General features: G+C 35.8%; 2 protein-coding genes across 4 annotated transcripts; one reads left to right on the forward strand and one right to left on the reverse strand.

The window, feature by feature from the left end:
* Positions 1–14,811: 14,811 nt before the first annotated feature.
* Positions 14,812–19,668, forward strand: LOC147547983 (agamous-like MADS-box protein MADS2). 2 transcript variants are annotated; one of them, XM_086670876.1, is made up of 8 exons: positions 14,812–15,268; positions 16,813–16,894; positions 17,729–17,793; positions 17,970–18,069; positions 18,156–18,197; positions 18,286–18,327; positions 19,096–19,235; positions 19,317–19,668. In XM_086670876.1, exons 1-8 carry the CDS (start codon positions 15,084–15,086, stop codon positions 19,411–19,413), a joined length of 753 nt encoding a protein of 250 aa, XP_086527002.1. In that variant the 5' UTR covers positions 14,812–15,083; the 3' UTR covers positions 19,414–19,668. The 2 variants fall into 2 exon arrangements, with proteins under 2 accessions (XP_086527002.1, XP_086527003.1); XM_086670877.1 differs by having other exon boundaries at positions 14,917–15,268; positions 16,813–16,888.
* A 1,110-nt stretch (positions 19,669–20,778) lies between these two features.
* Positions 20,779–24,184, reverse strand: LOC147547984 (E3 ubiquitin-protein ligase At3g02290-like). Of its 2 annotated transcripts, XM_086670879.1 has the most exons (5): positions 24,052–24,184; positions 23,552–23,670; positions 21,704–22,124; positions 21,509–21,618; positions 20,779–21,074 (listed from the first exon to the last, which is right to left on the reverse strand). In XM_086670879.1, the coding sequence occupies exons 2-5, from the start codon at positions 23,660–23,662 to the stop codon at positions 21,048–21,050; spliced, it is 669 nt and encodes a 222-aa protein (XP_086527005.1). In that variant the 5' UTR covers positions 23,663–23,670; positions 24,052–24,184; the 3' UTR covers positions 20,779–21,047. The 2 variants fall into 2 exon arrangements, with proteins under 2 accessions (XP_086527005.1, XP_086527004.1); XM_086670878.1 differs by lacking the exon at positions 24,052–24,184 and having other exon boundaries at positions 23,552–24,016.
* Between the last annotated feature and the right edge of the window lie 2,295 nt (positions 24,185–26,479).

A 26,479-nucleotide genomic window follows, 5' to 3' on the forward strand; every position in this document is an offset into this window, starting at 1 on the left:
TTTATTTGAGACAACATATACTGTCCCTTTTATTCCTCGCCAACACTTCTGTTAGTTGTGCAAATTCTGAACCGTCCCTTATATATTATTGTGACGTTGATTTTAAAATAGATTATTTTCTTCTATTCTTTACAGAACAATGACTTCTGGACAATCTGCCAACATCAGTGATCTGAACTCGAATTCAGATGACACTCCACCGATGACAGACACTACTCCTCCTCTTCAAATATGTGAGGCTTATTATGTGCATCCTTCGGACAATGCCACTTCTGTTGGTGTTAATCCCGTTCTTACCGGTCCAGACTATGCTGAATGGGCTCACAGTATGCACGATGCTCTTATCATTAAAAATAAGCAAGGTTTTATCGATGGGTCGCTCCCTAAACCGACGGATCCTGCGCAATTTCATGCATGGACCCGTTGTGACACCATGGTGGCTGCTTGGATATCCAATTCTGTCAGCGAGGAAATCCGACGTAGCACGAGACGTTCGGCTTCTGCTTTTGATCTTTGGAAGAATTTGAAGGAGCGTTTTGCTACGTCTAACGCTACCTACATTTATCAGCTGAAGAAAAAGATTTATGCCCTTACTCAGGAGCACCAGACTATTTCAGCTTATTATTCTCAGTTGAAGTCTTATTGGGACGAATTGGATGCTATCATTCCACCCACTTCATGTGCTTGCCCTGTTGGCAAAACAACTATTGAATATCATCTTACCTCGCGTACGATTGAATTTCTCATGGGTCTTCATGAACGTTATTCTGCGACTTGCAATAACATACTTCTCATGGAACCACTACCTTCTCTGGCCAAGGTATATAATTTGGTCATTCAAGAAGAGCAGAAAAATAAGATCAATGCTCCTTTTGACTTTCACGCTTTCAACGCTAAGATCACGGCTGCTAACAAGTTGAAAGAAAGTGATTTACCTCGCCCGAAAAATAAGCGAGTTCGTCCTTATTGTACTAAGTGCAACCTTCATGGACACATTGCTGACACTTGTAACAGAGATGTAATGTGCACTCATTGCAAACGTCTCGGTCATTCTGTTGATCGATGTTATCTCCTACATGGTCGCCCCCCTCGTCCAGGTGGTGCCCGTAGCACTTCTCAGGGTTCCAGCTCTTCTCCAGCTCCAACTCTTACCAGAGAAGACTATGACCGCATTATGGCAGTTATCAATGCACAAACTCCTTCCAGTTCTGCTATGATGTCAGGTACTTCCCTATCTCACCCTTCTGTTTGGATTGTTGATAGTGGTGCTTCAAACCATGTTTGCTTCTCTCTAGATGCTTTTAGCTCTTATGCTTTAGCACCACCATCTTGTTATGTTCAAATTCCTGATGGCGCGACTTACTTAGTCAAATACATTGGCAGAGTCGTCTTTTCCGACTCTCTCTCTATTGACCAAGTTTATTACATTCCTAATTTCAAATTTAATTTGATGTCTGTAAATCAGACTTGTAAATCTTTGAAATCTGGTATTTATTTTGATTCAACTCATTGCCTTTTTCAGACGATCTCAAATCATCAGGAGATTGGTCGGGCTGATGCTATTGATGGACTCTACATTCTCCGTAGGAATTTTACTGCACTTGCTTTGAATAAGTCAATCGACGTCTGGCACCGTCGACTTGGACATCCTAATTTAGGCCGTTTACGTACTTTATCAGAACGTTTCCCGTTTATTTCCTTTAATAAGTCGCATGAATGCATTGTATGCCCTATGGCAAAACAATCTAAGTTGGTTTTTAATAAAAGTAGTAGTTTTAGTACTTTTGCTTTTCAACTTATTCATGCTGATATTTGGGGACCCTTTCCAGTTCCATCTTTAACCAACAAGCGTTATTTCCTCACACTTGTTGATGACTTCTCCAGATTTACTTGGACATTCCTTATGCAAACCAAGTCTGAGACTAAAACACATTTAAACTTCTTTTTTCAGTTTGTTTCTAAACAATATCATAAGAAGATTAAATCTATATCCTCGAGTCCTGAAAATACATTTTCAAACCCGATTGAAACATTTCGTTCTGATAATGGAGCCGAGTTCTTATCCAATGATCTCCAAACTTGGTTCCATTCTCATGGAATTCTCCATCAACGCAGTTGCGTCTCCACACCCGAACAAAATGGTGTCGTCGAACGTAAACATCGTCATTTACTCGATGTTGCTCGCGTTTTGCGTTTTCAAGCACATCTCCCTTTAAAATTTTGGAGGGAATGTTTAAAAACGGCAACCTATTTAATCAATAGAATGCCGACTCCAATACTTTCATACAAATCTCCTTATGAAATGTTATATGATTCTCCACCGGACTACTTAGCTCTCCGAGTTTTCGGTTGTTTATGTTTTGCAACCAATACCAACATCCAAAATAAGTTCGATCATCGAGCTAAACCTGGAATATTTGTTGGTTATCCGCCTGGGAAGAAAGGATACACCATTTACGATTTAGAAACACACAATCTCTATGATTCCCGGAACGTGCGTTTTTTTGAGGATAAGTTCCCTTTCGTTGAACGTCAATCGACATTCTCTGAACCTACCTCCTTCACTCCGCTTTCATCGGACGCCTATTACTTCAGTCCCATCGACGATACCCACTCGCCTCATCCGGACTTGTATACTCTCCCGTCTTTGGTCGACGACCATTCACACTCTTCCACTGACGCGACCCCCATCCCACCTATTGTGTTAGACTCCTCATCTTCCGCTGCTTCTTCCTCGGAGGAATCTCCCGAGCTTCCTTCTGACTCTGTTATTCCCTCGCAAGGTATTTCCCCTCTGCAAGGTGCTTCTCCTTCGAAAGAACCTTCACCTTCGACTTCTGACACCACCCCGGTTTCAGCTACTTCTCCCGAAGAACCTTTACCTTCTTCTCGACCAGTCCGTACAACGAGACGTCCTGCCCATCTGGCTGACTATCTTTGTTCTTGTACTACTGCACCTACGACTTCCACCAAATATCCCTTAACTGACTATGTCAGTTTTGAAAAATTCACCCCTTCCCATCGAGCATTTCTTACTTCCGTTGTCAATACGGAAGAACCAACATCCTATTCCGCCGCCAAGGCTTTTCCAGAATGGCGTGCTGCAATGGATAAGGAAATTCAAGCTCTTGAATAAAATCAAACTTGGTCATTAACTCCCTTACCCCCGGGAAAGAAACCAATTGGTTGTAAATGGGTGTACAAAATCAAATACCGCTCTGACGGATCAATTGAACGTCATAAAGCGCGACTCGTTGCCAAGGGTTATACCCAAGTAGAAGGCATTGATTATCATGATACTTTCGCCCCAGTCGCCAAATTGGTCACTGTTCGTGCACTTCTTTCCGTTGCTGCCATTAAAGATTGGCCCCTCCATCAGTTGGATGTGAATAATGCTTTTCTCCAAGGTGACTTGGATGAAGAAGTCTACATGACTATTCCACCTGGGTTTTCCAGGACTGGTGACCACAAAGTATGTCGCTTGCACAAATCCCTTTACGGATTAAAACAAGCTTCTCGACAGTGGTTTGCCAAATTTTCTACCGGCTTACAAGCTGAAGGTTTTAAACAGTCATCTTCTGATCATTCACTGTTTTGTTTTTTTGATGGTCCGACTGCCATTTACGTCTTAGTTTACGTAGATGACATCATTATCACCGGCAATAATGCCTCGGAAATTTCATCTCTTCAATTACGTCTCGAGAAACTTTTTTCTCTTAAAAACCTTGGACGACTTCAATACTTTCTTGGAATCGAAGTATCTCGTTCCCCAAAAGGCATTTTCCTTTGTCAACGCAAGTACACGTTGGACATTCTTCGCGACTCGGGTCTCCTCGGAGCTAAACCAAGTCTTTTTCCCATGGAACAACACTTAAAGTTATTACCTACTGATGGTACGCCATTAGACGATCCAACTTCGTTTCGGCGTCTTATTGGTCGACTTTTATATGTCACGGTGACTCGTCCTGACATTTCATTTTCTGTGAATTACCTTAGTCAATTCATTCAAAATCCCCACTCCAATCATATGGATGCGGCTACTCGAGTTGTTCGTTATTTGAAAGGCACCATGAATCATGGCCTCCTTCTCTCTTCGTCCAGCACTCTAACTATTTCTGGTTTTACCGACTCTGATTGGGCTAGTTGTCCCATCACCCGTCGCTCGACCACCGGCTACTTCACTATGCTTGGTTCAAGTCCGTTGTCTTGGAAGTCCAAGAAACAACCGACTGTTTCCCGATCCTCGGCTGAGGCAGAATATCGGGCTCTAGCTACACTCACTGCGGAACTGCAGTGGCTGAAATATTTGTTTCAAGACCTTCGTGTCTCAATTCCAGAACCCTTTCAGGTCTTCTGTGACAATATGGCGGCTATGCACATTGCCGCCAATCCTGTCTTTCACGAACGAACAAAGCATATCGAGATCGACTGCCATTTCGTTCGGGAGAAAATTGAATCTGGTCTTATTAAGACGACTCACCTTCGCTCTGCCGATCAGATAGCTGACATCTTTACGAAACCACTTGGTTCAGATCCATTTCATCGGTTACTCTCCAAGTTGGGCTTGATTCAGATTCCTTCCCCTGCTCCAACTTGCAGGGGGGTATTGAAGTATATTGAAGACAAGGAAGATATCTAGAAGATATCTCCCCAAGATAGAAAGAAATACATAATATAGCAATTGTAATTTTAATTGTTTCCTCTTTGTAATATTTCCTTATTTATTATTTCTCTACAAACCCTATTGTAATCTCTATAAATATGTACCCAAGTCTATCAATGAAATTACCTTTTGATAATTATATCTCTTGTGTCTCCTTCAATTTATTAAATGTTGCCTTACAAAAAAAAAAGAATATAAGTAGGTCATTGCAAATGCAAGGGAGATCGCCGATGACGAGAATTGTGTCTTTTGGTGGATGTGATTTCATTGTTGTCGCTAAAAAGTAGTAACACTAATAGAGCTATTGGTGCTTCAGTAGTGGTGGTGGTGGTGGTGGTGTAGAGTGGTGATGATGGTACCGTGGTAGTGACATTTTGTGTTGGTTGTTTAATGGCGATTGGCGGGATAGTGTTGTTGCAGCTTAACTTGCAATGTTCACGTGAAACCACTTTGGTCGGATGGTAATACCTCTCTCAACTACTAAGAGCAGGACTCAAATTCAATTGTTTTATAAAAAGTTGCCGTGTTCATAGGCAAAACAGATAGATTATGTCTGGTTTCGCAGGCAAAAGTTACAGGTTTTCTATTTTAGAAACATTGTAAGGTCGAAACAATGTCAATCAAGCTTCGATTAGAATCAATATTCAAGGATTGTTTGTTTACCAATATTATGGGTATTCCATTAAATAAAGTTGAGTACCATATTGGCATATTCTACATTGGAAATTCATGGACTGATAACAAATATGTACCTCCACATTGAATGAGTGGGTGGAATTCAGTCCTTCTATTGTGTAACCTCCAAAGAATAGTCATTTCATCAAGTGATAAACAAAAGAATGGTATTTGGTAGGCACCCTTGACACTTCAAGTAGAAAGAGAAACATTTAGTTGAGCACACACATGCAGTTGATTTAAGAACTGATTTTTACCGGTACGTCTATTAATCTGATCACATATGATTCGACACCTCAAAAATGATATTGGTTTAACCTCATATGTCAATTTTCGTGCAGCATTGCAGGATTATGTTGTAAGTATGTCGATTGCAGGATTATGTTGTATGTATGTCGATTACTTGCATTGTCTCAATGCAATCAACTATGTATTTGACATAATGGAATGCCAAAATTTTCGGTTGCATTAGCAAAAACGTTTAAGAGATACATAGACCATAGACCACTTGCATAATACTGTCATATCGAGCATTCTAGACCATCCAGCATCTCTTGATGAGGCTGTCATGTTGGAACCTGATTTTGTTTTCTTCTTTTTATCTTCACAGTATCCTAATCTATGAACCCCAAATATCAAGCCCTAGGTCCAAATTCCAATCTTTCAACAGAAAAAAAAGGGTCTAAACTTCAAACGTACTTCTACATTAAATGGTAGGGTTAATTCATTTTGGCCTCCTAATATTGACCAACTCACCAAAATGACTTCTAGTTAGGTTCTAATTTTTTTTTGAATATTTGCGTTAGTCAATTTCAATCAACTTTAATAGTTTAGTCATTCTTTCTCTTTTTACTCCTTCCAAAATCCTACACTCCTCACCCTTTCTCTCAATGTTCGGAGAAGGGTCGTTGGGGACGGTCAAACGACCACCAAAAATAAATAAAAGAACTTTTTGTTTCTTCTCTTTTTTTTTTTTGTTGACAGATTTTGTTCTTCTCTTTTGTCTCTTTTCTCTTCCACCACCACTAAAAAGGTACTACCGTCGTCACTACTCTCTCTCTCTCACTCTCTCATCCCGCAAGTAGACTTTTTTCATCGAAATCCTCCAAAATCCAGACGAATCTAGAATTTGGGAGGTAAACCGAAACAGTTCGTTTGGGTTTAGATCCCATATGGACAATTCATATGGGATCTAGAGACCCATGTAAACTCGCTGCTTGGAGATTAAAGAGGAATAATTCATTTGGGGTTACCTCCTAAATTTCTCTAAGATTGGGGATGATGGGGAAGAGGGAAGCTCTCTTCGCCGGAACTAGAGTATAAAGAGATAAGGAAGGACAAAGGGGCGAGGAAGAAAAAGATGAAGAGAGTGTGTGTGTGAGTGTTCGTGTGTGATGGTGACATTGGTGGTGGAAGGGGAAGAAAAAGATTTTTTTTTTCTTTTCTAGTGATGGGTCGTTAGTAACGTGCCCGCCTGCATACTGTGGTCGACCCTTCTCCGACAATAAAAAGAGAAAGAACAAGTACAACGTAATTTTGAGAAAAAAAAAGACTGAAAAGAGAAATAATTAGTCAACAATTAAAGTTGACATAAGTTGACTATATGAATGCTCAAATGCGAAAGAGTCATTGAAAATTGATCACGCGAAGACTGAATCTTGATATACCTCAAAACAATACATTTTTATTACCGCGAGATGTATTGGCAGCTGCGGATTTTAGGAGATCATTCATTGAATTGATAGTCTTTAAGAGGCCAAAGTGAATTAACTCTCAATAGAAAACTTATTATACAAGAGGCAAATGATGGAATTATAAGAATTTACAATAAATTTTATTATTAAATATTTGAAGTTACTATAAGATTTACTATTAAATATATTTTGATTATTAATTAAGATATTGTACTGAGTGAGAATTTCGAATGACGTAATTAGTATATAATTACCATAATAATTAGTATATAATTACCATAATAAGTAAACTCACACTTTAAAATTTACAAAAGAATCAATTAGTCACCTGTTAGAGTCGGGTATCGAGTACTCGTCGAATCCGTACCGGATATACCCAATTAATAATGAAATCTTACTGATTCCATTCAGATAATATACGTCAAATATAAAAATGTTACCGGATATGAAAATGAAGTTCCAGAACCGACATAAACAGTTTTAGTTTGGTTCGATTCGGGACGAATTGCTAGTCGTTTGTCTTTTTTTTCTTTTTTTTAGGACACCTCTAAATCCTCACCCACGTTAAAGTAAAGGAATCATAATAATGAAGTGAAGGGTTTTTGTGTAAACTAAGTGTTATTGGGAAGCACCCACCCAGAAGGAGAAAAACAAAGTTTGATTTGCCATGTTGATTGGTGTACAGTAAAACTGAACAATATAATACGTGTCCCATACAACACAAGACACGCCAACTGACTCGCTGTAAATTGTTTGAAGTTTCTCATCTCACGAAACAAAGGACGAAAAAGGCATAATTGTTGTTATGGGACGCTGTTCCTGTAGAAATCGACACGTTATATAAACCCTAGCTGTCCGTTCCTAGTACACCGAACACCCACTTCCTGCAAATTTAAGGGTTTGCCGTCAAAACTATGAGAATCATCAGTAATCTAACTCAAACATCCTTTGATCTAATCACTATATCCACTGGTTTTAAGAATCTATCTGGGAATTATGCAGCCCAAAGATGGATTTAAATTTAAAAAAGAAGTGTAGAAGTGTACTTTGGTACTCGATTTTACATATTTTAAAAAAAATATTAAAAGGGTATTAGACTAGTACTAAAATATTGAAAATTTAATTATTTAAGTGGTCGAAAGTGTTGACATAAACTCTAAAACTCTTAATATCTTAAATTCGATTGTCAAAAGAGGCGAAATACATGATTTTGATAAATCATCAAGATGTGATAAGCACGATCAAAGGCGGTCCGGGCCAAAGACACCAAAGCGGATGCTTTAGGCTCAAACATAGTGAAGGGCCTCATTTTCAAATTTTTGTATGTTAGTTTCGAGAAAATATATGTTCTAAATAGACTTATAACATGCTTTAAGACGTAACTTAGTGGTTACGAGTTTAGAAAATGTGTAATAGGTTAAGGGTTTAATTCCTCCCATCAACACTATTAAGAAACATTATGGGGTCTCAAATTATAAATTCGTTTGGGGCTCAATCATTTGGGCCGTCCCTGAGCACGATAACTGCGTACATTCAACCAAATTCAATAACGATGGACTCTACCTACTTTGAAAATCAAACCTGGTCTTCCAGAATTTATGTTATCAATGTCAACTACTTTAGCAACTAAATGTTGACATAAATAACAAAATATTATATTTTATTTTATTATAATACTTACTTTTTTTTTGTTGAACCTATTATAATACTTACTATGATTGTAAACTTTTAATCTATAAGTTATAACGTGCCTCGTCTAAACTTATAAGGGTTAATTCCGTTTTGGCCCCCAATTGTTGATCAATTCACCGTTTCGGCCCCCAATTGTGTCCGACGGTTCGTTTCCCAAGATCCACTTTTTGGGCAGTGTTGACATAATCAAGACATAAGTAATACTTTCCTATACCCGAAATACCCCTCTGACCAAATCAAAATCAAATCCATTAGATTTCAATATTGGATGAAGAAGAACGCGACATTAGAATTTTGAAGCCCAAAAAGCAGCCTGCTTGTTTTTCCCTTCCAACTTCACTTATTTTCAATCTGTATCATCATAAGATTTCATCAATCGGTTTTAGATAAGAGACAAAATCAACAACAACACATGATTTAAATCAAAAAATTCTTTTAAACCCACATCATAATTTAATCTCTTCTGTTCATCTAAATTTCACTTATCTTCAATCTTCAATGGTGGATGAGATAGAGAGAAAAGTAGAGAGAGAAAGAACTAGAAATTAATGCAAGAGAGAGAAAGAATAAGAATTAATGGGAGAGAAAAAGAGCCTCAGAAATGAAATAGGGGTATTGATTTGACCGAGATTTGATTTAAAGAAGGGTAGATTGGGAATAAAATATATCTTGTCAGAACTTGATCATGCCAGCACTGCCCGACAAATGAATCTTGGAGTCAAAACGAACTGCCGGACACAATTGGGGACCAAAACGGTGAGTTGGTCAACAATTGGGGGTCAAAACAGAATTAACCCAACTTATAACTCATTATTTATTTGTCATAATCCGTAGAATAGGGTTAAATACTAAACTAGTCATATCGAGATAGCAAATATATAAAATATAAATCGACGATTATTTAATCCAAAAATATTTTAGAAATAGCAGAAAATCCCGCTATAAGTTTAAAATGGATGCCTAGTATGATAACGGTGAAATTAGTAAAAGGGGAAAATTAGGAAGTGACGTGAAATTTTTTTTCTTAGATCAAGAATGGTCGTCTCGTCTCCAACACTATTGAAATGTGCTTCCAATGCTAAACCAATTTTAGAGTTTTTACTAGAATTTGTAAAATGGTAAACCAAATTCATGATTTTATTATAATCACAATTACATTGAAATATGAAAACCAAAATCATATAGAATTGGATGTTGGTTTGTAACTAATCACTAGATTTTGTTTTTAGAATCTTCAGAATGCTACACAAAGGAAAAAAAATTAAAGTACAGTATTAAATCTCATATATATAGAACTAAAACCTAAATTAAGAGTTTTTCAGAATCAGTAAAATGCTAAAGAAAAAAAGGCCGCGGTTTTGGGGAATAAAGAAAATTCTCCGGGGAATAAATTCTCGAGGGAATCCAGATTTTTTTGAAAGTTCTCCGGGGAATAAATTTTTATGGGGAATACAGAATGCATATTTTTGAAAGTTCTCCATCTCATTTGATCTCTCTGCCACTTCATCTTCTCGCCACCTCATCATCTTCTCCGGCGAAGGTCGCCGGCCGACCAATTTTCCGGCCGCCGACCTTCAAACATAAAATATATATATATATATATATATATATTATTTTCTCTCTCCTCTCTCTCATTTTTTTTCCCTTTCTTCTCTCTCTAGAACAGATCTAGAGAGAGAGGTTTCACGAAACTAAGTACCAGCAGCAGCAGCGTTATCAGCAGCTGCAGACTACAGAACCAACCAGGCCACCACTACCACCACCATCTTCTTTTTAGAGAGAGAGTAGATGAAGAAGAACATCTTCTTGTTTGGACCTTAATAACGCCATCAGTGAAGATGATATTACTAATACTACTACTCCTGAAAATACTACATTGTTCTCTTCCTTACCACCGTCTTCTTCATCAATTTGTTTGGAGCTTTGGCATGCTTGTGCAAGACCTCTGATTTCACTTCCAAAGAAAGGAAGTATTGTTGTTTACTTCCTAAATTTGTTGTAAATTGGAGAGATTTCTTTTACAGGTTCTTATGTTTCTACTTTTTTGGGAATGATTGATTATTTGGGTTGTTGTTTTTAATCATTAAAACCCTAAATTTCTTGTATAACTACCAGATTTAACAGAAATGGGAAGGTGGGAAGATGGGGAAAGACATTTTTTTGGAACAAGAAGAAATTGAGGGTGAAATTGGTAACAACTCCATTACTACTACCACCACCCCTCACATGTTCTTTTAGACTCTTACTGCTTCAGATACAAGCAGAACTCACTGTACAAGAATCTTGCTCCAATTTACAACAAATTTAGGAGAGAAAATCAAGCCCTTTAAAACTTATCTTTTTTTTTAGCATAATCCTAAGAAAGTTCTATTATTGAAGAAAACAACAAAAAGTTTCCAAATAACATGTCGGAGCATCATATGTGTTCATAGATCTAGTCTGTTCTCCTCTCTCTAGATCAGATCTAGAGAGAGAGGAAAGAAAAAAAATATATATTTGAGAGAGAGAGAGGAGAGAGAAAAAATTTAATTTTTTTTATGTTTGAAGGTCGCCGGCCGTGATTTTTTTTAATTGGCCGGTCGGCGACCGTCGCCGGAGAAGATGATGAGGTGGCGAGAAGATGAAGTGGCAGAGAGAGGTGATGAGTTGGAGGAGTTTTTTTTTTTTATAGCATCTTCTAAAATTAGAAGCCCCTTAGCAATAAAAAGAAACATAAAAGTCAATCTTATTTGACTAGTTTTAAGAAAAGTCTCTATTCCCCGGAGAATTTTCTTTATTCCCCAAAGCCGCGGCCGAAAAAAAACAAAGGGTTTTTGTTCAATGCTAAACAAAATTTAGGATTTTTACTAAGATTTGTTAAATGCTAACAAACTTTACGGTTTTACTATAATCAAAATTACATTGAATCACGAAAACTAAACTCACGTACCAAATTGAATAAAAACTACATTTAAATAAAAAAAAAACTAGATTAGAGAGAGATTTAGATTAAAGAGAGATATATAGAGAAATTTATGTCCAAAAATAAATCAGAGGGAAGAGAGAGTATTACCTAGGTCACTCTAGGTCAAGAATTTATGGTCATCTCCGGCATCGGAAAAGAAAAGATTAGAGAAGGAGGTAGATAGAGTTTCTCTCGGTCAAGACGTTCCTCTGGTGAAGTTTTTTCTCGGTCCAGAGTTCATAAAACTAATTCCTAGATTAAAGAGGGATAAAGATACTGGGAAATTTATTAATTCCTATAATAGCCTGTTAAAGTATATCATGATTGGAGAAACTTCTAATTAGCTAATAAATTTAAAAAACTGAACTCTTTTTTTCTAGTCAAGATAATTTTTTTTTAACTCGATAATAGATTGAGAAAAAATAGATAAAAGAGGGTTCAGACATGTAAATTAATCCTAATTAGACTAATTTTCTATTTAATATTAACTTTGGATTCTAAATCCTAAGACCCAATGATTTTGGACCCTAAATGCATCCCCAAAAGAAAACACCAAATGCATTTATACAATCATTAAAGCACTCAATCAGGTATTAATAACAACTTTGTTTATAAATAAATCATTTATTTAACATTTTGATTGAAAGATGATTATTTTGACCGCGGCTTTGGGGAATAAAGAAAATTCTTCGGGAATAAACAATTAGTCAATAAAATTGATTTATAGGGCATATTCTTCTTTTAATTCAAAAATTGACTTCGTCAAACATTGATCTCTAATCTTCATCTTCTCTCTCTCGTCCTCTTTCTCTCCCTCTCGTCCTCCATCTCTTTCACCATCTCTTTCACTCTCATTTACTATCTCTTTGTCGTTCACACCCTAGATCTTTCTCTCCTTTATTGCAGATCACTTTCATCCCTCTCGTTGTAGACATACCTCTCTGTAGATTCATTTTTTTTTGTCGTAGTTTTTATCTATCTTTCTCGCAACCTCTATTTGTTCTCTCCCTCTTGTAGTATGTATAGATCTCTTTGTGGAGATCACAGAGTTCGTGGCCACGAAACGTTTTGCAGCCACGAAACGTTTTGCAGCCACGAAATGGTCAGGGTCACAAAACGTTTTGTTTCCACGAAATATTTTGTGGCCACAAAATACTCGAAGGGTTTCGCGAAAAACCCTCCTCGAGGTCTGGTTCTGGCGAAGGGAACACTTTTCTTTGCCGGAATAATGTCTGTATTCCCTTCGCCGTAATAGTGTCTTTGTGTAAGAGAGGGAGAAAAAAAATAATGAGAGATCGATCAAGAAACAATGAAAGATTGAGAGAGAAACAGTGAGAGATCGAGAGACATAGATAGGGAGATCAATAGAGAGAGATAGGGAGAGAGAAGGAGAGACCTAGAGAGAGAGAGCAACAGTAAGTGAGAGAGGAGAAGAAAGGAGAGAGAAGAGGAGGAAATGGTAGTCAAAATGGTGGTAGTGAAAAGTTGTGGTGGTGATGGTGATGGAGAGGATGAAGATTAGGGGGCAATGTTTGATCAAGTTAATTTTCGGGTTAAAAAATAATTTTCCCTCGAGAATGTACAGAAAAACATGGATTCCCTAGAGAATTTATTCCCCAGAGATTATTCTTTATGCCCTAAAGCTGCGGCCTTCATTTTTTGTAGATAAAATACTTACTAACCAACAAAATATAAAATTCCAATAATAAAACAGTAGTATGAACAATCACATATAGAATAGCGGGAGACACTAAGGGGGTAAATATGTAGACATGTTAATCCGGCCGTACAATTATACCCTCGCTTTTGGTTAGAGTTGCGGTATTGGTCTGACACACACTTCAATCCTACAACCCACACCCTCACATTTTGATATGGACTCTAAGAATCATTACATTCAGTAAGGATAGTAAATACATGAATTGAATAAGCTCAATAACAAGTATCATCAAAGACATCTTGCACCCTAAATGTCGTATAAAGACCCTTAAGGGTATGCGAGCGCATTTCTACTTTTATTTTATATATACCATTTGACACACATAACAATGATACAATTCCCTCCTTCTTGACTCCGTGGTGACTCAATCTTGATAAGACAAGGGACATTTTATGTCTTTCCACTCAAGAGGCAGACCAAAATGCCCCTAGTATTTTTTTCACCTATTGAAGGGTTATGGCATCACTAATGTTCTAAACAGAATCTCGAATTTCTAGACATCTGATACTAGGTTGCCCGGATCTCATGACAGAACTATTAATGAAGTAGTAGTTTAGGTATTACCTTAATTGGTTTTCCTCAGACTATATTGATTACTTTCTCCCGAAGATATAGAGCTCCACTTGTGCAACTCCTCTGCTTGAGACACACAAGCAATCTACTTGATTTCCGGTTCTTTAGGTCAACAAGAACCGAATTGGGACATTTTCTTGATCATTCTTTCGCGTCGGAAATGAAAATTACATTCTTCTTTAGACTAGATAGGCAACTTGGGAATTATTCTATTTTCTATCTTCTACTAATGTATTTAGAGAGATAAAAAAATGATGAGAATTTTTCACACTTATTCAGTTATAATTAATGAGGTCCTTTTATAGAGACTTCTAAAGTCAGAGTTCCACTCTAATTAGGATTAAAAAGAACCACAAATAGAAAATACCAGAATTCCTTTCTGAGTGGGAATCCCCTTTATGTGTCCAACCAAGAGTCTCATTCCCAATGGGATTGGCCTAGTCGTCCATGCGTCCTGCCACACGTTGCCCACAACGTTTGGCTCGACCATCTGAATGAGTCGTAAATCGTAGTTGATTTCTAACTAAACATTACGATTTCTAAAACGACCGGACTTGATGATCTTCATCACTTGCCTTGACCGACAAATTGAGCGTATTGCCATATTGATTAAAGGACATCTCCTTGATCGCTATCATGAACCGCACCTGTACTTATAAATTTTTGGATTAGATATACAACCGACTGTCGAAGCAGATGAGTTTGTTTCTTGTGAGGAGAGTTATGTTATGTCTAATTCAATCTCTAGCACCAAAACACACAGACAATGAAAAGAACTTCATAAGGGTAACATGGGAATAAAAAAAGAAAAATTTAATAATAGGGGTTGGATGAACTGAGACAATGAGATGTCGACACGTATTTCCGAGAAAGGGTAGTGTGATGAGAATGACGTTGATGTTGAGTTAAGAAAAAGAAACCCAATAAAACAGAAACCTTTTTTTCCTCTTTCTTTACTTCTCTCATCTCTCTCTCTCTACTTTCTCTCTCTAAAATTTTCTATTTTCTTTCTCTACTTCTGCAGTTAATACAGTCTAGTAGTAGAAGTAAGACATTAAAACAGAAACAACAAAGAGTTCTTCAATATTTTTAGAGAGAGAAAGAGTTAAATTAAACAGAGAAATGGGTAGAGGAAGAGTTGAACTGAAGAGGATTGAAAACAAGATTAATCGTCAAGTAACATTTGCTAAGAGAAGAAATGGGATTTTGAAGAAAGCTTTTGAGCTTTCAGTTCTTTGTGATGCTGAGGTTGCTCTTATCATCTTCTCTAGCCGTGGAAAGCTTTATGAGTTTTGTAGCAGCTCTAGGTTATTTACTCTCTCTCTCTCTCTCTACCTAGTTTTAAGATTTTTAATTCATTAATAAAAACCCAAGATGATCATTTCTTGTTGGGTTTTCATAAGATAATATTTAGCTAGGTTTTGTTGTTTAAGGTTAGGATGTTTTCTTGTATCTATAAATTCTAGTTTAAAGAAAGATTCCAAGATCCAAGAATGTATCTTGAGAAACTAATAAAAAAATAAGTGTGAAAAGTTAAAAAAAAAAAATTTCTAGGTTTTCCTATCAATAATTAATTCATTAGGTTAAGTTCTTCTTTCTTCTGTTTTTTTGTTTGTTGAGAGAGAGAGAGAGGAAATGATGTTTATTTTCTTATGCTTAAAGTATTATTTTTGTTTAAAACCCTAGTTTCTTCAAGAATGTTCATTTTGTTTGGGTCATTCTTTTTAAAAATAGTAGAAACTAAGCTAATGTTTATTATTTATTTCCTTGAAGAGAAATGAAATAATAAGCCCCTTATAAAGAAGGGCGTAACGGGCGCCCTTCCAGCCTAAACAATGTGGTTTAATGCATTAGAAAGTGATATCTCAAGAACGTAACTCGAGTTCCGAAAACTTGATCTCATTTTCGTAAAAGATAAAAACATGACATGTTATTATTCAATATAGAAACATATAAAAGATAAAAACTAAAGATGATGAGAAATTAGATAAACATTAGAGATAAATCTAGATAATATTGTTTTTGGATTCCAAGTCAGATTCTTCTTCCTCAGGTGTCCTATACTTCTATAAGTACCAAATACTTCTTGTTGCCACTAGAGAGAATTGAATAAAGGGGTGGCCTAAAACTCTTCTAAGGTAACTGCAAAAAAAAAAAGAAACTTTAAAGTCTGATTCTACTTTATTGGATTTATTTTAGTAGCACTATACGTGCTCAAACAAACGGAACAAAATTTGTTTTTTCACTTAATAAGTGTTCATCACTTATCAAGTGAAAATTTAACGTCGTTTATAACTTCCCTAGCGGACATCAACCTCTCTCTAGCCAAGAGGTTAGCGGCATGTTAGTCTCTTTCTATATGTATGCTCGATTTTTCATTACTAACTAGGACAAGTACATTTCTTTCCTATCTCCCCCAACAATATTGCCAAGGAGGTGTTCTTCACAAGAAATAAGACTTAACCTAGAGAAGGTGCATGGTAGAGAATTTGGTGGTTTAGCTAGTGTCAAACTTTAACCAATAGAAAGTATTAGACTTAAATGAATCTAATGGCCTCAAGTACTTAGAAAACACAAAGGTACCACACTATCAACTGTGTTACATTTCACGGCAACAATCCAAATCGAGCTCATGTTTATAATTCAAAAATAGCAGTTTGTAAACAAGAAAAAAAATGGAGACGTGTATTGACGTCCAAACTTCATAATCACTAGACACACTCCATGTTTATAATAGTGGCCCTTGAAGCTCCAAAATCTTGATGGGTGAGCATTACCAGCAATGGCTACATCGACCTCTTCATTGCTCTAACTATTTGATTCTTATTACAACGATCGGGCTTTTTTTCAGCATACTGAAGACGCTCGAGAGGTACCAAAGGTGCAGCTCTAATGCATCACAAGCTAGCAGGTCAATCAAAGACAATGTACATGTAACTTTCTGCCACGAGTTTAATGTTGTTGAATCTTTTAAGTAAAGTGATTTCTATTTATCATCTACACAGCTTTTGAAGGCAGGAATTCATCTAGCTCTTAATACTAAGGAGAAAGTCATCCATTTCACTAAATAGTTTTGAATACAATTTTTCGTAATAATAAGAAAAAAACTTGAATTTCTAAGCCCTTAGAGTACTACTAGGCATGGTGTCAGTCATGATTTTTCTTGGGCATTTGGTGATAAAGGGATCGAAGGGCGCATGAGTGTTTAACCCAAACATCATATACCGTACAAGTTACAACTTACAACCCCTTTAGGATTCACTTACTAGTTACTCTCATGCACCAAGTTAGGTTTACTTACTAGCAAGGTATTATAGTTTTCTCCTACTTTTTCATTTTATACTATCTACTGGTATATATGATTCGTAACGGTAAATACATACTACTCAAAACCAATTGTTAATATGCGCCCTTTGTCCATTAGGGGGCGACTATTCTCACACACACACCCACGTCTGACACTCATTGAGGCTAATTACACATATTGATTTTTCGTTGGGTGACATGGAACTTGTGCGACTTTTGAGTCTATCATTTGTTTTCGACTACATCATATTAAATTTGTAAATGATCTAACTTCAAACCAATTGACAATGAAAATATATGCTCTAGATATATCAATAATTTTGTCATGAGACCATCTTTAACTATGTCGGACGTCAAGTTGTTTTACGTGTTACTTTCTCTTTTCTCTTGATAACTTAAATATGACTTCTGCTCACTAACTTCCGAGTGTTATTTTCTGTTCTTCGTTTTATTCCTTCAAGGATGAAACTTACCAGAACTATTTGAAGCTAAAATCAAGAGTTGAGGTTTTACAACAAAACCAGAGGTAATGATCTTTACTTATACACAAAGAGTTAATGTGATAAGTTATATTCTATCAGGATTTAAGTATTTTAGGTTCCTAAAAAAAGAGTTATTTTGTTGACATTTCCAACTTATTCTTACTTCAACATTTCATCAAATATATCTTGTTCATGAAGTCCTCAAACATTTATCTTCTAGAAACTTGCTTGGGCTAGACTTGGAGCCCTTGAGTCTGAAGGAACTTGACCAGCTTGAGAGTCAATTAGAGGTTTCATTAAAACAAGTTAGATCAACAAAGGTAATTCATACTCAACAACATGGCTCTAATTATATACAAATAATATGTAGAACAATGGGTTTGCTAATTAACTATATTTTTTGCAGACTCAGTTTATGCTCGATAATCTCTCCGACCTTCAAACAAAGGTAACTAGTTGTTAACGTGTTTTTGAAAATATCATCATCAGTTCACTTTGCACACTACTCAGACTTTTATCTATAACTTCTTTTGCAGGAAGAAATGCTGCAAGAAGCCAATAGATCCTTGAACAGAAAGGTATCCATACTCGCAATGTTTTTAGATTATGTTTCTACTCTTATAGAATATATTAAGGCGGTGTTTTTTTTTTCATTGTCAGAATTTGACTCGTCTGAGTTTTACTTGTGATCTTCAATCTTCTAAAACCCGAATTGTCTTAGGTAGGTGTGCAATAGCCGTTCCAACTTATTTGTGACACGGACTTTTAGTTCCCATTTACTTTATGTAACTCGACCCAACATCAACCTTAGTCAGTCATCCGGATGAGTCAAACATTACGAGTCAGGAAAAAGTAAACACTGTAAAGGCAGGTTCAAAATCTGATTTAGGTGCTGTTTGTTATGTTGTTAAATCTTAACCAGAAATATAATTAAATAATGTGCAATTTACTTTGTATAGTTTGAGTACTTGCATGTGTTTAATTCTCTAATCAATTCAGACTTTAATAAAAGCCTTCTCATATTCAGATTTATTTTGAAAGTCGAAAACATGACTTGTTTCAAGATCTTAAGATAAAAGCATGCAACATAACTAAAATTACAAGTACAGTATTTCTGATTTTATATCCAGATCTACAAAAAAAACAAACGACAACAAATGCCATCTTAGACTAGATTAGGTTTAGAGTTGAATTTGACCTTCTAGCTAACATGGGTATCATGCAATTTTCATTTTATGTACTCTAGTTCATGGCGTTGTTAGGATATAGATAGTAGTTCCCACTTTCACAATTTAGTTTTGATTCTTAGCCTTCAATACTAGTTCACTAAGTATTTAACATAGCAGATGGAAGAAAACATGGCAGAAATTCCTCAACAACTAAGATGGGAAGCCGGAGATGGACATAACGTTCCGTATAATCGTCACATACCGATAACGGATGGGTTTTATCAGCCTTTAGAATGCAACCCAACTTTTCAAATTGGGTAAATATTCATCAACTTATTTAAGAACTTAATCTTGTAATGTTTTTTCTTTGATATTAATGATATCTCCTTGATTAACAGAAGCAGTTCAATGAAGAGCTTTGATCATCTAACTGATCCTCCACCAACTGTTCAAAACTTACTTGGATACTTCCCTTCATGGAGCTTTGAAACATAAATTAACAGATAATATAGAGAAGAAGACAACTCGATAAGCACCGTCTTTAATGCTTAATTATCGATATAGTTAATGCAAATTTTATTGAGATCATAGTTTTCTTATAAAGATTAAAAGTAATATTTTGTAGTTTCCATTGGCTGAAAAATGACTTATTCCAGTGATAATAGCATTGTAAACATGAATCAGACACAATATTTTTGGTTGATTTGGTCTTCCACGGAAGCTAATATATAACTTACTAGTTATTACTAATTTCTTTTAGGCATTTGTTTAGCTTTCTTCTAGTACTTTGAAGTCTTTAGTTTTTTTGCACTTATAATTATATCAGTCTCTTTTAGGACTATTTTTTACATTAAAATATCTTTTGGGGGTATTTTTGAAATAACCATATTTCTTTTTCAACAATATTTGAAAGGAAATTTAGCTTCTAACACCTCCCCACTTGTGTCCAATTAGTGATGCCATCTCTTTCAATGGAAAATTAGGGGTATCCCTTTCTTTTGCACTTAAAATACAAATATACCCCTTATTTAGTGTTTTCTTCTCCAATCTCTCGTATCTATTGGTATGTTACCATCCTTATTTCGTGTCTTCTTCTCCAATCTCCCGGATCTATTGGTATGTTACCATCCCTACGAATATTCATTTCTCATACATACCTGTCTTCTTCTCACACATCAACATTTTTTTTTACTTTACTGGCAACATATATCTAGAAATTTTTGGTCTAAGGCTCAAAAAATGGACTATAGTAGCCCAATAAGCCCAACATTAACAAAAAAATCTCTAACAATTCAAAGTTTACAATTTTTAGGATTCGCCATACGACACCGAATTTTAGGATTCACCAAACAAATATTAACACAAAATCCACAAAAATCCAACATTTACAATTTTGGAATTCACCAAACAAAACATCTTTCCATAACACCTAATTTTGAGATTCACTAAACAAATTATTTTGCATTACAATGTTATCTTACTTTATTAACCAAAACGTAGGTAGCCTACGCATTTTACTGTTTAATTTCATGCAACTTAAATTTTTTGTTGTGTAGAAAATAAACATGTTACTGCACATATCAACGCCTTCAGTAAACAATTATTGTGTTAGTGATGCATCTCTGCATTTGCAAGAGGAAAAAAAATCAGGAAATCAAGAAAATAGGCTTATTACCTATATTTTAATTAAGTTTGGGCCTTGCACCCATTATATTTTTTATTTTGTATATTTTAATTAAGTTTGGGCCTTGCACCCATTATATTTTTTATTTTGGGGCAACATGGTCGATATATTTCAATTAAGTTTCGCGCACCGACCCCTAACCTACAATAAAAACATAAACGTGGTCGATATAAATGTATCTGCAAAAACATGTATTTCTTAGTAGAAAATGGGCAACATCGACTGCAATAAAAACATAAACGTGGTCCATATAAATGTATTTCCAAAAGCATGTAATTTCTCAAGTAGAAAATGTGCAACATGGACCTCTCTTCGACTGCTAGTTCAATCCCCTAAAGTGGTAGTATATACAGAATTTTTACAGTTTTTTATTCCTTTTCTTCTCGATCTCTTTGTCCCTCCAGCTTCGTTGGTTATATGAAGTTTCGATCAAAACAAGATAACATCAACTTGTTTCATTGAATGCCATCACCTACAAAAAGAGAACCAAATGAGAGAAATTTTAAAATACACGGAGAAATTACTTTTTCTAACATTGTACTGCAAAACCAAATTCAAGATGTATAGCAGCTAGAAACATGATACAACAAAAAAATGTTCATGATCACTTGATTCCGGTAATTAGGTGAAGTGGGGTTGAGTATTATGTGAACATTATTCCGTGCCATGATATTGATATCTGTTACCCCAGAAAAGCAAAATGATCCAGCCACTAAAAGATACCTCATGATTCCACTTCAGGGGAGAACAAATAAGAAAGTACGTTAACATTTACGGAGTTGTCTTTGGGGATGCACAAACAGTTGAGGCTTAAGTTCTCATTTTAGTACTTTTACTACTACTTCGGCTCACAATAGAACAACTAATGCAGAAACTTTATAGCATAAATAAGAGAAAAGAAGTTACCTTGCCACAGACTGGACAATTTTCACTTCTCTCCATCCATTCATATATACAGCCAAGGTGGTAATGGTGAGAGCATTCTGTCACAATCCTAGGGTTATCCGGAGTATATTCTGCAGAAAAATACAAGTGAGAAAATGGTATAATTTAACCATGAATTTTCGAGCCAATTGGTTGAGAAAAGAGATAGTAAAGGACCTTCAAGGCAGGTCGGGCAAACATCTTCATCTTCCGACGATGAATATGAATAATCGGCTCTACTTGACACCGCCAATTGATGTTTCACTGTAGACTTGGGTAGGCCTTCGTTTGGCCTATCTTCGTCAGAGTCAATCCATTTCTCTCCTTTATGTACATACCCAAGATCAGTATCAGGAAGACGTCTTCTCAGAGGTTCAGATTCCTCTGAATGACTTGAGCCTTTCTTACGTCTTGAGAAGAATCTATCTCTTCGTGAGTGGTAACTTCTGGGATCAGCATCGTACGGCAAAGGTCTTGGAGGAGATCGATAGAAGTCAGATAGTGAGTTATCATGTGATGATGGAGAATTTGAGGTGGTTGTACTTTCAATTGATGATGGCAAGGCATTTATACGGCCTCTTTGAAATAATCTTGCGTACTACAGAGATTAAGAAGAAAGGTCAGTTTCAAGCGACAACTTTCCAAACAACTTCAGATATCAAATGTATTATCTGTTAAACCGAAATATTATTTCAACAAAAAGAAAAGTCCATTATCCAATAGGTGATAAATACCCCGGCATGGTAAAAGCATGCTTTATTTACCTAACTAAGAAAGAAAACTACTCCATATGTAATTGATTGACATTAATACACATTATAGCTATTTAACATGGAAAAGGTAAGTTAGAGTATAGGTGATGCGAATTCACCGAAGACTCTTAAATGGGATAGATTGCTACTTTCTAATCTCTATTTTATTTTGGTTTCTAATTTTACTTTTATCTTGACTAGTCTATAACCAATAATTAGCCAATTAGGACACTTGGGTGGATCGACCACTATGAAAGCGTCCTTACGGAAATCTCAATTCACCTTGTTGAACTAATATGACTCGCATCTTAATTTTCCACAAGTTAAAATCATTACTTCAATCAAACTTCTTTATCTCGTATTTCGCCATTCCAGAACCTCCAAGCTAGAAACTTAATAGAAAATTGTTATGATGAAGAACCTTATACCCCTTCTCTATCTCATATTTTCTACAGGTTGGAATCATTGTCTTTTTTAGGTTGCTTGTTCTTCTTCATAACAAAAGATTATACTTTAAAGTTTTGTTCAAACTTTAACCCAACCCGATCCACCCGAGTTACAACCCAATTGTCCTATACATACAACAAAATTGAGAATGCAACCTGGGGGAACCTTAATTGATTACCAACTTGAAGCACGGTTAGGCTCGTCTTGGGATTAAGTTGGGATGTTTGAGCTACCTATAAAATAGAGTCTGACTTAGACATAGTTCTAAATGTTAGACGTGACGTACTAAATATCGACTATAAATACACCCTCTTGATTGTGTGATGATTCTCACACTTGAAGTAATCACTTGCCTAGTTATTCTTGCTCTTTCGGTTAGGATGAGGTTCAAAACTAGATTACTATTTCTCTGTTTTTTTCGTAGTTCCAAGAGAAGGAATCTTAAGAGAAAAACCATTAAGCGGAACGAAAAAGCCTAAAAGATAACGTCAAGGCAAAACAATTACAGGGATTCAGGGAACTTGATCTACCATCTAATACCATAGCTTGAAGGCTCAACACTTTGTAACGCGGCTTGGGTTGCATCCCTAACCACCAGAGACGGAAACGATGAGTGGCATAGTGTTATTCAAAAATCATTAGAAAAATTATAACCTAAGATATCTTCAGATTCTGTATCAATTTCTCAAACTTGAAAACTTTAGATGATTGAAATAAAGTTAGGCAGCTAATGAAATGATGGGAACATATGAATGAAAACTACAAACTGTCAATAATAAGTCATCACCTAGTAGTAAAGAAAGGGGAAGGGAACTTAAAAACTTACTATGTTCAAGAAGCATTGGAGACTGATACAGGAGGTTCTGGAAGTGGAATTGTTAGGGTTTACATATTCATCTATATCTTCAACTTCCAAGCAGCAACAAAGAGCACCCATTACTCTCTCTTGATAACAAGAAAATCAAACAGAATTTTACAAGAAACTTGTAATCTTAGTGGTGAAACAGGAAGAATAGAGTCAATATATAGTTTGGAACTAGGGAAGTTTCCAAAAACAATTAACAAAACCTAAATTGACACAAAAAAGAATTACATACCCAATCAAAAACCCTTATTTCTACAAGTTGTATAAATACCCATCTAATTTAACACTCCAAAAATCAGAAAATAGCAATAATTTTTTACCAATCTTATTTCCTTATTCGAAATCATTTGAAACGCGTTAAATAATTAATTCAGCCCTTTGAAAACTACCCATTTGAGAATTTGAGGTTAACAAGTACTACCTACCGACGAGGAAAATCAGAGAGGAGATAAATGCAGTACCTTTAAGAGAGAGACAGAGACAGACAGAGATTGGGAAAGACAAAAATATTTTTAGAGAGAGAGAGAGAGAGGGAGAGGTGATTAATGATTCCTAACAAAGAAGCTAGAAAGATTCCTGACTGAGAGAATCGATACTTCTCTGCTTTGCTTTGATAGTTGGAGTTTAAATCGAACTGTGGTGATTCTACGCCTGGCACGAGTAAAGGCCAAATCCCCCGCGGCCCGGCGGGCCAGGATCTAGAGATAAAAAAAATTCACTTTTTCTCTATAGATCATGGCCGGACACGTCAGCCCGCTGAGATTCGGCCGGGACTCGTGGCGAGTATAATGTCATTTTCCAAAATCAAAAGCCTCAAATGAGTCCGAAGCCCAAAAAAGTGGGGATAAATAAGGTTAAACCCCAAGCAGTTCGTAATTGCGTTTTAGGTCCAAAATTTGAGAAAAATCTGTCAGTTCCCTCTCCATCGATTTATTCCTTCCTATTTTGCCCCTGTCTAGTTGTTCTGCCAACTTATCCTCACCTTCCTTACTTATCTAATTGATAGAAATTGCATTAAATGAGGAGTGTCTAATCTTGAGCATTAAATGAGGAGAATGTCTCTCAAATTTGATTTCCGGTTTTAAATTTTGAGAAAATCTCTCAAATTAGATTTCCTTCCAAAATTTTTCTCTCTCTACAACCAAAACAGAGATTAATGGCGCAATTTTTTTCCAAAATTTTCGCCTGAATTTTTTGGGTTGTAAATTTCCTTCCCGCACTTCTGTTTTCAACTCTTTCTTACTCTATTTATAGATGAAAGGATCATCATTTTTTTAATCAACTTTTCTTACTCTTCTGCATCTCTTTCAATTTCTAAAAACATCAAAGTTTTATGTTCTTTCTCTCTCTAAAAGTTTTATGTTCTTATTCTTCTTCATCTCTTTCAATCGATTATATTATTGTTTTCTCTATCTTTTTTGAAAGATTATCTACTAAAGCAGAAAAATATTTTAAAAGAGAAAGAAATCTGTTGAGATTAGAGAGTGAAATCTAAAAATAAAAAAACAGAAAAAGAAATAAATCTGGAAAGTTAGTGAAAGAATTTCGAAAGTTGGAAACAAATTTTCCTGTACACAAGAAAATTCCCAGTACAAAAATGTCAAGTACATAACCTAATGGCCAGTGCACAGAACCATTCCCGGTACAGAAGAAAATTCCCAGTTCAAAAGTGTCTAGTACTGAACCAAATGGCCAGTACACAGAACAATTCCCGGTACACAAGAAAATTCCCAGTACAAAAGTGTCTAGTACATAACCAAATGGCGAGTACACAGAACAATTCCCGGTACACAAGAAAATTCTCAATACAAAAATGTCTAGTACATAACCAAATGGCTTGTACACAGAATAATTCCCTGTACACAAGAAAATTTCCAGAACAAAAATGTCTAATACATAACCAAATGGCCAGCACACAGAACAATTTTTGGTACACAAGAAAATTCCCAGTACAAAAATGTGTAGTACATATCCAAAAAATGGTCAGTACACTAAATAATTCCCAGTAAACAAGAAAATTCCCTTGTACAAATCAATGAAAAACTACCAAAAATGAAGAAATTTGTTGAGATTGGAAAGAGATAAGAAATAAATTTGGAAAAAGAACAAAATTTGTTGAGATTGGAGAGACAAATTTAAAAAGATTGGGGGGAGAAATATGTGTGGGAGAAAATAAATAAGAAATAAGAAATAAATCTGGAAAAAAGAACGAAAATGGCAAGTTGATAAACTTTGTAATGGCAATTCTGTAAATTCGTGGAAAGTACAAGGTTTGATGTCAGGTGCGTCAGACTATTTTTCAAAAAAAATCGCATTTCCCGGGAATTTTTCGTTGGAAATTCTGTAAATTTATGGAAAGTACAGTCTGATGGGAGGCGTGTTAGATTATTTTTCAGAAATTTTCGAGTTTCCCGAGAATTTTTCGATGACCGTTTCGTAAATTTCGAAAAGAAGAAGGGTGTTTCGAAAATTCCACCCCCAACCTGACTTGTTGGACCTGCCCCTCATTCTTTATCTGAAGCGGGCCTGATACATATTGTTGGGCTGGTTTTGGGCGTTTTGCCCAATCAAGGACACCGAAACAAAGCATGCATCTGTTTTTTTTTTTTTGTTGAAAAGATAATACTATTAATAGCGAATAGTACTATTACAATAAAAATTTGAAATGAAATTAGGAATGTATTTCCAGAATCTATTGTCTTGTTTCTTTATGACCCATTTTGATAGCTTGTTTGCTAGGTTATTTTGAGCTCTATTGATGTATGAGAACTTGATGCTACTGAATTGCGGAATAAAATTTTTGACTTCTTGAATATATTTTGTCGATTGCCATTGTAACATTTTTTTTTTTGGATTGTGTAAGTGTTGGATCAGACTTTGATTATCACT

This window comes from Eschscholzia californica, unplaced genomic scaffold, assembly GCF_041429995.1.
Source record: "Eschscholzia californica isolate CP2 unplaced genomic scaffold, dmEscCali1.0.p SCAF_3, whole genome shotgun sequence".
NCBI lineage: Eukaryota > Viridiplantae > Streptophyta > Magnoliopsida > Ranunculales > Papaveraceae > Eschscholzia > Eschscholzia californica.

What these genes read in the sequence shown, in the direction of transcription:
- LOC147547983 (XM_086670876.1), top strand. Translation starts at nt 15,084, where the DNA reads ATGGGTAGAGGAAGAGTTGAACTGAAGAGGATTGAAAACAAGATTAAT. An exon ending in CAATCAAAGACAATGTACAT is followed by an intron (nt 16,895 to 17,728) that starts GTAACTTTCTGC and finishes TATTCCTTCAAG; the next exon opens with GATGAAACTTACCAGAACTA. An exon ending in AACCCAACTTTTCAAATTGG is followed by an intron (nt 19,236 to 19,316) that starts GTAAATATTCAT and finishes CTTGATTAACAG; the next exon opens with AAGCAGTTCAATGAAGAGCT.
- LOC147547984 (XM_086670879.1), bottom strand. Translation starts at nt 23,662, where the DNA reads ATGGGTGCTCTTTGTTGCTGCTTGGAAGTTGAAGATATAGATGAATAT. An exon ending in TCCAATGCTTCTTGAACATA is followed by an intron (nt 22,125 to 23,551) that starts GTAAGTTTTTAA and finishes TAATCTCTGTAG; the next exon opens with TACGCAAGATTATTTCAAAG. An exon ending in TTGCCCGACCTGCCTTGAAG is followed by an intron (nt 21,619 to 21,703) that starts GTCCTTTACTAT and finishes ATTTTTCTGCAG; the next exon opens with AATATACTCCGGATAACCCT.